Genomic DNA, 14,417 nt, shown 5'->3' with positions numbered 1-14,417 from the left:
GGTGCATTTTGCAGATCCAGCTATGAAACGTTGTTTGTATGGATTCTTGTGGAATCCAGTACATAGATGGTAAACCACAATCATCGTCCTTGGTAGAGACCAAAAGAGGATAGCACAGATTTATGGTTTTCCACAATCTCTTCTTTGGAGAGTGTGGTAGCAGTATAGGTCTTATCACTGCTACTGTTTTCTACGTCTACCTCTGATAATAAACATTGGATATAAAAGGTCTTGCAGACAAAAACAATGTTGTGTTGGGCTTTGTCTGCTGGTACTACAACATATTTGTCATGTATAGACAATGTTTTTGCTACATCGGGGTCTTTAAAAACTGATGTAGCCTTGGCACTCATTGACCTAAGTAATTTATCTAATAGACTGTCATGTTGGATGACATCAAAGGCTTTTAGTGAGTCCAATAAGGCAAGTATTTTAACGTTTTATTTTTACTTTTCATTGCAAGCCCTGTTCAGTTGCTAAGTAAGCAACCATTGCTAGTGAGAGACCACTATCAAAGCCGTACTGCTGGCTTTCACCCTCGACCTATACCGTCAATGCTCGGATTCAACATGATTGACCGAGGCTTTCTCGACTTTCTTTACTGGTTTAAGTGTAGCAGAAATGGCCTAGTAGTTGAATCGGAACTACTATGGCGCTAGCTGAATGTGTGCATACCAAATTGTTTATTATGTTTCCCCTCACTTTTTTTAGTTTGTGTGTCCGTCAAAAAATTTGTCAGCGCAACTCCACTAAAAACTTCAGAACCGAATTTGACAAAACTTTGGTATGTAGCAAGAGCATCATATGTAGTTGTGCATGTTACCAGGAAATTTTGATCCCCAATTTTTGTAGGAGTTATGCCCCTTTAAACTTAGAAAATTGACAAAATTCATTGTCACTTCAAATTCTCTGAAACTAATAAACCGGTCAGCGCAACTTCTCTGCAGCCTCTCAACAGAATTTTATGAGGCTGTTCTGTGGATGTGGTGAATACTGCAAGTGTGTCCAGTGTGCGGGACGGGTGTAGACATGTTTTGTAGACAAAAACAAACTTTAATTTTGTATTATTTTTAATTTGAAACCAGATCATTTTCCTCCAACCAACCACCCCCCCAAAGAAAAAAACAAACAAACAAACAAAAACAATAGAAACATGTATCCCAACCACCTCGTGAAATTAAATACTTATATCCGTCCACGCGTAACATTGAAGGTCTATGGTAATAGGCAGAGCCAGTGGCTAGCAGAACTGAAATCTATCATGAGTATGTCATGCACTTGAATTTCGTCAAATTGTTTATTGAGATTTATTTTGCTATATTTCCAATGCTTTTGACAAAGTCTGGCATAGACGGCTTAAAACCAAATCAAAGGCTTTATGTTTATCTGGATACATATTAGGATGGATTGAAACTATATATCAGATCGTAAGCAAAGAGTCGCGATCAAAGGCTACCTTGCCGATGAAGGTTCCTTAAATGGGTGTGTCCCTCAAGGAACCCTTGCTATTTCTAATATTTATTAATGGACTCGTTGATAATACAGAGAGTCTTTAAAGGCTTTTTGCAGACGATACCTCATTATTTGTTCTTCAAACAATGCTAATGACATAGAACATAAATTAAATAATAATCTTCATCATTTATCAATCTGGTCCGAAAAATGGCTAGTTGACTTGAATCCATCTAAAACTGAATCCACGTTCTTCACAACACGACCTAATATTGTTATCTCTGGTATTAAAGGTGAAGAAGTAAATTTTGTCAGCAACCATAAGCACGTTGATGTGTATTTTTTTACTTTTCATTCTGAATTGTCAACTTTCCTTTCATCTGTGGCAACATCCCTTCGGCACCTGCGTATGGAGTGTTCATATCACAACTCATACGTTATGCCAGAGCTTGCCGAAACTACGCAGACTTTTTGTATCGCGCTAGAACTCTAACAAATAGGCTTCTGGAACAGGGTTATGTTGCTACAAGATTGAAGTCATCACTACAAAAGTTTTATGGTCGTCATCATGAACTCGTGGATCGTTATGGTGTATCCATCAGCACCATGAAAACTGATTTATTCAACGGGTCATAATTTTCATTTCCTCGTTTGTCTACCCCGGACTTGACTTTTTATGAGCAACTCGGCGGATGTTTCTAGAAAAGGAGAGGATGCTTACCCTACCGGTGCACCTGGTCCATGATCCCAGTTTTTAGTGGAGTCCGAGTTGCTCATTTGCTTTTGTTACTTTGTATGTATGATTTTAGTTACTTTATGTTCTTTGTGTATGTCTGTGTCCCATGTCTGGTCTTTGTCCCTGGAATACATTTTTTTGATTACCGCTATAACCTTGGTTCCCTTGATTACTCTTTCACTTGACTGTTTATGGCATGAACATATCAACTATGTATTAAAAAATGTCTCGCAAAAAATATTCATGTTCAGGAAATTTAAATTTTCATTAAGTAGATATAATTAAGAGAAGATGTATTTTACATATATATTGCCGAGCCATGAATATGCATGTGAACTGCGGGGTGCGACCAAAACTAGATAGCACGTACGTCACAGGCCTTCCTAAATTTTGAGTACCGATCGCTTTATTTCAAAACTGGATGGGAAACCCTTCAGACTAGAAGGAAAGAAAGCAAAATAACCATATGTTCTATAAAATCCACACTCACCCCATATTACTAAATAGATTATATGCAATTCTTTATATCTGGATCTGCAAAATGTACCACCAAACCTCTTTCAAAACTTTTAAGTTATGTACTCACAACTGTCAAAGAGGGTCTGCACACTTGTTACTCCCGTAGTGGTATTAATTAAATGTGGATCCTGACAAATTCGAAAGATCTTTTGGAAACAATTAGTTCAAGACTATTATCTGAATATAATAGCATTAAAACCTATGATTTTGCAATACTGTATACTTCTATTCCCCATACTCTGTTAAAATCCCGACTTAAAACATTATACGTCGTTTTTCCAAAAAAAAGATGGTACGCATAGATACAAATATATAGTTCTTGGTAGAGATTCCTCATACTTCGTAAGAAATAATTCCAAATCATCTTCCAAATATACAGATGCTGGAATTTTTAATCGACAACATATTTGTCCAGTATGATGGACGTGTTTTTCAAGAGTAATCAAGGGAACCAAGGCCACAGCGGCAACCAAAAGAACGCAATCCAGGGACAAAGACCAGACACGGAAAACAGACACACAACAAAGAACATAAAGTACCTAAAATCATACATACAAAGTAACAAAAGTAAATGAGCAACTCGGACTCCACCAAAAACTGGGATCATGGACCAGGTGCACCGGTAGGGTAAGCGTCCGATTTTATGAATAAGTTGAGTAGTACGAACAGTTCATCTCGATCTTAGTGGAAAATATGTAATCAGCTTTCTGGAATTAAATCCTCACATTCTGATATCCCATCATTACTGGTTGATAATAAATTGATTACAATTTACCTGGATGAGGCAAATCACTTTACACTGACTTTCCTACAACCATGACACTCTTTTGTTACCAATCTGCTGAACAATACAAAGGATTGACAAAGCTATTGGGACATTTAAACTGACCAGTTGCTATTGTAAGAGTTGATGAATAGGTAGCCACTCACCCATGGAAATTTACCTGGTCAGGTGTAAGACAGCCAATACTGGCTATGTTTCACATCATATGGAATTTTCTTAGCTTGTGAATATTACTCACAATGTGTTTTATGGGAATTTAATGTGTTTTTTTTTCACATGATTGTTTTTTTGTACTTGCTTGGTGTATTTTTTGGTACTTGCTAACACACAAAAAGTACTAATGTGGGGTGGAAAACTATTGGTTGTGAATATTGTTTATATTTTTTCCAAGAAAAAAAAAGCTTTAAACCCAAAAGTACCGAAGTGGATAGCAAATATGAAATGGCAAATTAAAGTGAAGTAGTAACACTTTCATGGAATGAACAATAACTTGAAGTTACAATGTTATGCTACTATTTATTTTAATTGTTCCATCTCAAAGCTGAATCCATTGAATACTGTTGTTTAATATATGCATTGAAATATACTCCTTCAAAGTATCTACTTTAACAAGTGGATTCTTATAAATTTCTTGCACATGTTTTCATATCATTTAAACTATGCATATACAATAAGTATATTTAGTTCTGATGAAATTTAATGCACTTCAGCCGTAAGTATAATTCCAATAAAATCATTGTTCACACAAAACACTCAAATCAGAACTGTAAATCATAGCACTTAACCCAGAACAACAATTACAATGAAAATAAAACTAAGAGATATTCTCCATATAATTCCAGTTATATGTATATCATTGCATGTAATCCCAAGCTGTACTTCCAATGAAAAAAAGCAATTAATCAAAATCTTTAATTTAAACCACTAGATCCCAAACTACATTTTACGGTAATGAAAACCACTGCACTTTTAAAAATGCACTAAACCCCAAACTATTACATTTGAAAGAAAATCATTACACTTTAATAATCCACAAAAGTTTCAAGGAAAACAGCAGTTAAAACCAAAGCTATAAAGTCAATGAACTGCACTTAATGCAAAGAAATTTCAATGTAAATAACACTTATTCCAAATCTTAAATATAAATATTTGTAATAATATATAAGACTTCTGTGCAATGTAGTTAAAATAAATACTTTTACATACTATTCTAAATAATGGTTTTTAACCTTGTCAACAAAATACAAAACAAAATATGATTTATTTAATTTGAACTCCCCTCACCAATGAAAAAATAGAATAGCCCATACAAACTCGGTTTATTCCTTGCACGGACATTATACTAGACAATCACAAAATATTTTAAACATTCGCACGAGAACTAACTTCTAATCTGAATACTTTTTGCCAGCAATAGTTAAACTATGGAACAAACTTCCTCAGAATACCAGGAGTTCTAGCTCCTCTAACATTTTTAGAAATGGGATTCGGGAACATTTGATAAAATGCCCGAATCTTTACTTTATTGGTACACGACTAGGGCAAATATTACATGCCAGACTGCGAATGAACAGTGCTTCACTAAACGAACATCTGTTCAGTCGTAACCTTGTAAAGGCTAAAAACCACTAATTCCACTTCCCATAGGCTTCTATGCTAATTTCACAATATTCAATGGCTTCTCTGGACTTTACCTTAACTTTAACCTGCAGATGACTATATATCAGCATGATTCTACATATGTCAGCTCACAATCCTCAGAATGGCATGTGGGGTTAGCAGACTTGCAGTGCAGTACTGGTCACCGGAAGTGAAGGGTCTATAAATAGCATGGGAAATCCCAGTGTTTTCACAAGATAGGGGTATATTTAAAAATCATTATGGAGATTAGGCTTCACATCACAAGAAGCAAAATGCACCTATAAAATGTACAGAAATGTTTTTCCTTTCAGAAACTGTTTAAATTTTTAAAATAAGATGAGAACTTTTTTCACAGCACTATGAGGAACAGGGGTAATTTCTGCGTAGGACTATTTTTGCGTACGTTCCAAATGCTCATTGGTTGAATTGGTGGTCTGTAACCTAAAGAGTCACTTTTTGTCTTAGAAAAAATAAATAACTATACAGGTATCTTCCTACACACATACTGAATGCATTTGCAAAGTTTCAGTGAAATGTGACAAGCACTTTTTTAAATATTTGATTTTTAAATATAGGGTAACCAAGTTGTGCGAGCAAAAAAGTGAAAATATTCTACCATACTGAAATGCATTAAATATTTGCAAAGAACTTTTTCTGACTTTTCAAATAAAAAATATCAATCACAACTTGTTTTTTAACAATATTAATGAAGAAATAGTTTTAAAAGTAATCATTTTCTGAGAAATTGGTCTATTTTTAAAAATTTATTTCTGACATGCCTCCCCCTTTTTCTTGATCACATGTCAAAAATCCTAAATCTTTAAATTTTCACAAAAGGTGATATATTTGGCATTAAATTTGTAAATACAGTGTTTTCACATTAAAACATGACCAGTAAAGGGCACCTAAAGCAAAAAAAGTGCTCAATAATGGATTTTCCATGTTGCCATAGGGGAATGCTTATATGGCCTTAACCGCAGTAATGAAAGTGAGTTTTTCCTCATTTCTAACCTAATTTTTGCTCAAATCTACACAAAACTTGATTTCAAGTGCTTATTACTACCATATTTAGGTAAATATAGCCCTCAAAGTTTAATATTTGATATTTTTACTAAATTTTCTACACTTTTTACAAGATAGGACATAAAAATCAGCCAAAAAGACCAATTTTCCATAATTTGGACCTATAACTTAAAAAAATGCATATTTTGAAGGATTTTTGTAGTGTATTCCTCTCATGGCAAAGTTAACAAGATCTTCAAGTAGTTTAAAGCTATTTCAAGAAACTTTTCATTTTGCCATGGCTTCCACTTAAGGCTAAAAACCACTAATTCCACTTCCCATAGGCTTCTATGCTAATTTCACAATATTCAATGGCTTCTCTGGACTTTACCTTAACTTTAACCTGCAGATGACTATATATCAGCATGATTCTACATATGTCAGCTCACAATCCTCAGAATGGCATGTGGGGTTAGCAGACTTGCAGTGCAGTACTGGTCACCGGAAGTGAAGGGTCTATAAATAGCATGGGAAATCCCAGTGTTTTCACAAGATAGGGGTATATTTAAAAATCATTATGGAGATTAGGCTTCACATCACAAGAAGCAAAATGCACCTATAAAATGTACAGAAATGTTTTTCCTTTCAGAAACTGTTTAAATTTTTAAAATAAGATGAGAACTTTTTTCACAGCACTATGAGGAACAGGGGTAATTTCTGCGTAGGACTATTTTTGCGTACGTTCCAAATGCTCATTGGTTGAATTGGTGGTCTGTAACCTAAAGTCCCCTAATTGCACCTGTAGTCATGTCGAATCAACTTCCCAATTTTTTGCCTTTTTGTCCCAAATATACTTTATTACGAAATGAAATTATATTTTCTATGGCACTTGATGTACCTATTACTGTAAATGTATTGTTGTATGGCTCAAATGTTCTTTATACTGAACAAAATGTAGAAGGTTTTCTTGAAGTTCAGCAGATTATTATTAGAGGTAAAAGGTTTATAAATGCTTGACTTCCATGTACTGTATCTCTTTCAATAATTTTGTAATTCCATTTTTTTCTATTCGTTTTTCTGATTTACTAGTTAGTCAATCATTCCACATGCATTTTATTTATAAGAATATTCTTCCAAGGTAACTCTTAAGGGCACAGAACTTTGTATAAGCTATTTAGCTTCTTTCCAAATCCTACCATGGGTTTTGTATGTTTAAATGTATATATTGTATTTGCTTGTGCTATATACTTGAATAAATATGGTTAAACTAAAAGCGTTTCATGTTCATTACAACTAGCAATGCTACAATTCACATCCATCAATGTTTGTATTCATAGACACTCTTCACCAAATATAAGCAACAACATGTGTGAAGCTGAGAAGTACTAATGAACCAGCCGTACGTACGAGAAAAGATGTTGAGAAGGAAGCTTTCCTCATTGAGAAATACAATCTGTTGATGTCCGGAGAATTCACTAGGCGACAATTTGTGCATACTCTTAGTTACAAATTTCACCCGTTGATGAAGTGAAAATTGATTTTAAAGGTGATAGTGATATAATCAGAACGATCTGCCGGTCCCAAACCCGGAAAAAGGAGGAGGGTCTATATTTACATGATTATTTAACAAAAATAAAAGTCTTATATTTATTTTTATTTTTATCATTATACTTTCCAAAGAGACGAACCACCAATCATAAAGAGATTTAAAAAAAAGGTAAATTAAAATACATCTTAACCAAACTACGCATCTAATGTAGCACTAAAACAATATCAAATATAAATTTACCTGTATTCTGCTGCAAAAGGATCATTAATTTATTGGCGCAATTTAACTATGAAAATCGAAAAGTAAACTGGCGCAAAAATGAATACACCCCCCTTTTTGTATAACGTAATCATGTACTTGTCAATCTCCGGGGCGGGATCACAGGCACCGGGTGACACCCTTTCCAGATCTGCATCTTGAAATGTATAGCACTTTACTAATGCTTAAAACCACAAAAAATATAAAAAATGCAAACTAACAAACAAACAAGACAAAAACAATGACATTGACATTGCATTGCAATTAAAAGACACAAGTTATGGAAATGTTGTGGCCTTTCTTAATGATAGACTTGATATACTTTTAATTATCAATAAAATCAGGTTTGCTAAGTTCAAAATAAACAAGGTTCTACGAGCATATTAAAAAATAAAACGAAGGGCCCAAACATGACCATTTAACCTGAATATCTGACTCAACATGGATTTGAACTTTACTTCTTATAATGTATAATTTTAATGCACTCAAAAAGAAAGAAAGAAAAACGTGTAATAATTGATAGCATTATGAAAGACGAGAAAAGGTCATTATGTGTGTTGTCTCATGGCCATTTTAGATCCTTGTGATGGATCACTTCAAGTGCATGGAGTTTACCAATTTGTCATGGAATGTATACATGTAGATTCGGATCGTAGATTGAACAATATTAATTATAGTTTTTAGACAGTATGGTTTTGTTTAATTTGTTTGTTGTCAAAAGAAAAGACCCGCAACAGCGCTAAGCTTGTCGTAAAAGACGACTAAATAGTGTTCAGAACCCTGAGGTCTAGGGCGCTCTGCCCACAGAGCAACTGGGTTTTGTGCCCCAGGCGGTGGAATGGGATACAGCTGGTATGGTACATGCTGGGGTCGTCAGCCCATAATATGGAAAACCTGATCGCAAACCATAGTGGTGCAACTTGTTGGGAAAGATGCCACGTTCCTTGCACGTTAAAGGACCCTGCTGTGGCATTTTATCGGAGTAGGAACCTTTGCGTTCCCCCACAGGAGGCTAAGTTGCCCGACGCTACCCACCTCTCCCTATTTCCAATGGCAATCAAAATTTGTCGACCTTTTATTCCTTGTGTACCATCCAATTTTTCATTTCATCATCATTTCATGTTCATCGTCTGAATATAGCTGAAATATTGTTGCTTGGGCGTTTAACACCAAAAATCAATCGATCAAATAATCTAATATTTAACCAATAAATATCAGAAAAAAGTCGTGCTTGTACCGGATATTATTTATATTTCAAAGCGTCTGTGATATATAAGAGTTTTGATTGTTTTTTTTTGTGCACGTCGATGTGTCGCTGTGTACTTAATACACAACTGTAAATCTTTCAAGTTAATACGAAACAAAATAAGAAAATAAGAAACTCCCTTCAATTCCGCATTCTACTTATGCTCGATTGTCCCATAGCTGAAATTCCCTCACTTGTAACGTTTAAAAGATTAGTCGATATCGGTTGTAAAACATCCTTGGAATAACAAAAGAAAAGTCTCGGAACGAAAAGAATCAAACAGGAAAGCTCTTTTGCATAAAAAAAGATGAAGATTATCTATCTGAATTGAATATAAACACTTTCATCCGTACATGTATTCACTGTATCAAATATCATAACACCTATGATCAATTACAATATATTGTAAAAATTAAATAAAAGCACTATAGATCTATAAAAATACGAAAGCTAAAAATCTGAATAAATGAATATTGTCCTTCAATTTCAAATACGATGCATGCAGGGTGTGAAATTGAAGGTTAAGGGTTGATGAGTTAGAGACTGTTCTCAGTGATTCGTTTAATTTGGTGGACTATTTTGGCGCAAATAATTTGAAGACAGAAATACACGATGTATAATAATTTAACTCATTCTAATTAATTTAATGCGTTTGCTTCAGTGAAATACATTGGTTAATTGTTTCCATGGATTCCTTCATGCAGTAGTTCAAAGTGCAAAAGCAAAAAAAATAAAAAAACAAAAAAACAAAAACAAAAAAAAAAAACAACAAAAAAAAAAAAAAAACAAGACACATTAAACAACGATATATCATTTGAACCCATCAGTAATCTCCCACAGGTAGGAAAAATATGAAGTTATGATTTATTTATTTTAATAAAATTACTTTAAAACATTGTTGTTATGAATAAAATACATATATATCAAACTGATTACAGGTGACATCATGATAATCACTTTCTAAATGTTATTTCTATTTTTCCTTTCTCAGAATATGTATTATATAAAGTGCAGTTAGTCTATATTCTAAAATATTTGTAGGTCACCTGTATTCTAAAAAAAATTAAATATATATCAACTCTTTTTTAAATTTCACTAATAGAAACGGGTTATCATAACTTAACACAATTGCAAAATTTAACAAATAAAATATGTGATTTGGTGGTCATTAACTATGTCATGTACGGAAGGTATTACTATTTCAAAGCTTTATCATAAGCTAACTGAATGATACGAACTTAAAATCAGAATATAGGTCTGAAGAGAAAAAATGGGTTGTTGAATATTTGTCCTACAAATATAAACCAACAGCTTTGTTCTGCAAAGTAATATTTAATTTATTATCATTATAACTCGATAAAATGAAGGGACAAAAACATGACTTGTAACTACATGTATGTCAAATATCTGACCCATCAATGTTTTTAACTTAATCTGCTTATATTTATCGGTACAAAACCTTTTAACGCATAGTTGTAAATGCACTCAAACATAAAGAAAGAAGGGAATAAATAAAAAATAATTGATAGCACTAGACGGAAAATAGTCATTTTGTGTTTAGTCTCATGCACATTGAAACAACTAAAACAAATTAAAATGTAGGCTAACTGTAATCGAAAACTCCATCCAATCAGCTGCAGTGACTACCACGATGAAATTGTCTACAATGACTTGTAAGGCGGTGGTTGACCATCACTTGCTGTGAATGTACTGTAGTTATTGTATGTAGGTCCCGGTTGCTGTTGTAAACCAGTCTGGTACGTAGGCCCCATTAAAGGAGCCGAGGCTATATTTTGTCCACCTGACAACTGTCCTGATCCTGGACGTAAATATTGTTGTGGAATCTGTGATTGAGGCATCGGGACAATGTTACCATGCTGATCAGTTGTGACAAATACCAAACCAGGTGTCTAAAAAGACAACACAAAAACTAATAAGCCAGCCAACGAATACAGTGTCACAAATTCGTAAATACAAGAAAAGAAAAAAAATAATTACATTTAACTTTTTTCCATTCTTGAGATCAACTTTAAGTGCATGGGTCACAAGCATGTTTTATTTCAGAAGATTCAATTATACATGTATCTTCTATATGGAGAACAAACTTTTAAATCAGCTTGTGATGAATATTTTACAACATTTGTTTATTTTTAGGAAAGAGTTCGATATGTAAAGATAAAATATGAAATGTAACAGAGGGCTGCCTGACTGAGAGCAAATGTGCTCTTTAACTTTAAACGATTGGTCTTTTTTTTTTACAAGTTTTATTGTTTTCCCTTATAGAAGTACCTTTTTGATATACAACTATAGAGTCCAGTTAAAAACAATATTCTATTTTGAATCTGGCAGACACCTTTTGGTCAATACTGGTATACACAGTTTCGGTCAAATCCTGCTCCGTGTTAGACGGTACCCTCCAATTGTGTTTACTGTCATGCATTAAGTATACTGCTACATGTATATATAATTGTTGCCTCACGTATACATTTTACTCAGATCTTAATTTCACTGTGTTCCACCTTAGCTTATATACATTCTCTTACATTTTTTTGTTTTCCGAAAGATGAACAGCAACAACAGAAAGAAGCTGCAACAATCGCTAATACCATCTCAAAGAAACTAGCAAATGCTACTAATGCTGGGAGTGTGGCTAGTCCTACAGAACTGTCGCCCGAACGCTGGAATAGATAAAGTCTCATTTTATTTTTTAATACATATTGTAAATATACCGATTACAGTTCAAAAATGAAATACAATGTATATCTTTTCCAAAGATTAATTCTAGCAAAACCCCTTCTATTTGTATATTTGAGCTTTACTATTCACGAATTAGCAAAAGAGATCCCTTCATTTCAGTGGTAGATTTGCATTATATATTTAGAACAAAAACTTATAAAACTACAAATTTATTAGAATAAAATGAACGTACAATTATACTACCCACTACACCAAGGCTAAGCACAGCTGGTATGATAATCGAAGCGCCAACAATATTACATACCATAAAAGATATTTTCTAAAAAGAGAGTACAAAATTATACAAATACAAGTATAGTTGATTCGACATAATTGCTTACTTGTTAATTGCTCACAACCAATTTTTAATCTTATCTGGATAACCTTATTTTTTTATTTTTAAAATTTTATTTCCATATAAAACAAAAAACAAAACAAAAAAAAAACCAAAAAAACAAAATAAAATTAATCAGAAAAATAATTTTGGTTGCTGCACTTTTTCAGTCAGAATTCATTCTTCAATGAACCTAAACAATACACCGTTAGTGAAAATCCATAGCTGTTTTCACAATATTATCCTTTTTGACTGTGTATTTAAACAGGCATCTGGCTAATAATTATACATTTTGAAATAACTCATCTCACTTAAATCAGTTAGACATCTATAATATTGGCTATTTTCCCTTAAGATAGTATTTTTAGTTGAATTTTTATGTTAAAACAGTTCTAAATCATGACAATGATCATATTATGTCCAGACTGGTTGTGTTTTGACGGTCCAAAGGACATTACACGATACTACTTAAGCTAAGCAACTTTGTGCCTTTATTGGAATTTTTGTTACAAAGTCCAAGAAAGTACTCCTACCAGACATCTCCAGCTGTTCATCCTAACGTTACTTATACAAAACGGCAGACATCCTACAATTATGAACTGAAAAAAAAGATATGGATCTTTATACACGATAGAAACATTATACTAGGATTTAAGGAAAATTTTTAAAACTGAATATAATCTGCCTTACTGATCAAATCTGGTTAAAGAACTTGTAATTATGCCATTTTCTAAAAAAAAAAAAAGACGATGACACCACCCTACACAATCATACAAAATAATTATTCCATATCCTTATAATGTATCGATTTTAATTTTTACCCATCCAGACAAAATCAAACATGGAATATCGAGACCCAGCAATGTTGGAGCATCCCAATAATTTGTACAATCTTCGTCAGTCCAAGGAGGATCTTCGCAGTCTTTGTTCTCATCTACGCCATCTAAAACTATCCCAACAATGCTCAGAATGCACACAAGGATTCCCAACCCAATTTGCAATCCACCGAATAATCTCAGGGTTCCAACACCAAAGGCACGGCGTTGTTGGTCGTAAAGTGAATTATCATTATTCATCTTATTTTAAGCTAATTTATGAAAATAAAACAAAAGATATTAATACATATTTTTTTTGTAAAATCAAAGAACACCACTGTGAGTATAGTCAAATTATTCCGGTGTAACTTCTTGCGATGACTTAAATCATTTTGTAATATTTTGTATTCCAGTTAAAATATATTAAATATACTGAATTCACCTACATTTGTCAGCATTTTGAAAGGAAAACCAAACTTTTTTTTGTATGCTAAATGTACATTGTACTACTCGATCATTACATTGTCATTATGTTTCGATCCATGATGACAGGTTGTTGTTAATTCTTTCCATCTATGTCTCCCTACTAAATATCACATTCCGTTAACAACTACAATGATTTTAATTCAGGACTTTCCAATATGTTTTCAACAATCATACTGCCCATTATTTCGACAATTACTTATCTTACCTTTAAAATATGGCAAATAATCTCCCTAATGTATCTATGTTTGATGCATGTACATATATGTGTTTATTTGTTTAAACCAAGTGTGATAAATATTTATCAAGTATACATCCTATGACTATGATTCATTTCATTCAATTTTAATTTTACCTATATCTTGCAAATTGTAAATTGCATTGGTATTTAGTCAATTTCTATTTAGTGCAGTCTATGATTGAATGAATTAGTGGGTAGCCATTTGTTATGTATTGGAAAAAATAGGATCAGGCATAGAATAAAATGAAAAATCAAGTTGCATGTCAGAACATAAGAGAATAGGAAAATCATAACGAAACAAAATAAAACAAAAACAAACCAAAACAACATCATCAAATCCAAAACAAAACAAACACATTACTCGAAACAAAATTAACAGTCATTTTAGTTGTCCTATTAAAAGAGTAATCAGGGGAACCATTATTCTGGCGGAAAATGCCTTTGAAATACGGCGGGATTTTGTTCGTGACGTTTTTGTGATGGTATACCTTTGTTGACAAACGGTAGTGGAAAACATGACAGCTTTTCTTCATCATAAACTTTAACACAAACTGGTTTAAAGAGTCTGTGGAAACCAGTGTCCAAGTTGATGGCCAAAAGTGTGTATAATGATAAGGTTTG

General features: G+C 33.2%; 1 protein-coding gene across 3 annotated transcripts; it reads right to left on the bottom strand.

The window, feature by feature from the left end:
• Window positions 1–10,039: 10,039 nt before the first annotated feature.
• LOC148621772 (uncharacterized) lies at window positions 10,040–13,899 on the bottom strand. Of its 3 annotated transcripts, XM_088576450.1 has the most exons (6): window positions 13,764–13,899; window positions 13,079–13,344; window positions 12,791–12,856; window positions 12,117–12,203; window positions 11,731–11,865; window positions 10,040–11,097 (listed from the first exon to the last, which is right to left on the bottom strand). In XM_088576450.1, the coding sequence occupies exons 2-6, from the start codon at window positions 13,331–13,333 to the stop codon at window positions 10,849–10,851; spliced, it is 792 nt and encodes a 263-aa protein (XP_088432576.1). In that variant the 5' UTR covers window positions 13,334–13,344; window positions 13,764–13,899; the 3' UTR covers window positions 10,040–10,848. The 3 variants fall into 3 exon arrangements, with proteins under 3 accessions (XP_088432576.1, XP_088432578.1, XP_088432577.1); XM_088576452.1 differs by lacking the exon at window positions 12,117–12,203; XM_088576451.1 differs by lacking the exon at window positions 12,791–12,856.
• Between the last annotated feature and the right edge of the window lie 518 nt (window positions 13,900–14,417).

Source organism: Perna viridis, chromosome 3 (genome assembly GCF_037379345.1).
Source record: "Perna viridis isolate PV_CMFRI_1.1 ecotype Kerala chromosome 3, ASM3737934v1, whole genome shotgun sequence".
In the NCBI taxonomy this organism is placed as follows: domain Eukaryota; kingdom Metazoa; phylum Mollusca; class Bivalvia; order Mytilida; family Mytilidae; genus Perna; species Perna viridis.
This window is presented reverse-complemented; position numbering and strand designations above follow the sequence as displayed.

Excerpts from the sequence above, each read along its gene's own strand:
- LOC148621772 (XM_088576450.1), bottom strand. The coding sequence starts at position 13,333 with ATGAATAATGATAATTCACTTTACGACCAACAACGCCGTGCCTTTGGT. Across the intron at positions 12,857-13,078 it reads GTTTGATTTTGTCTGGATGG|TTCATAATTGTAGGATGTCT; the intron begins GTAAAAATTAAA and ends CTTTTTTTTCAG. Across the intron at positions 11,098-11,730 it reads CTTTCGGAAAACAAAAAAAT|ACACCTGGTTTGGTATTTGT; the intron begins GTAAGAGAATGT and ends TTGTCTTTTTAG.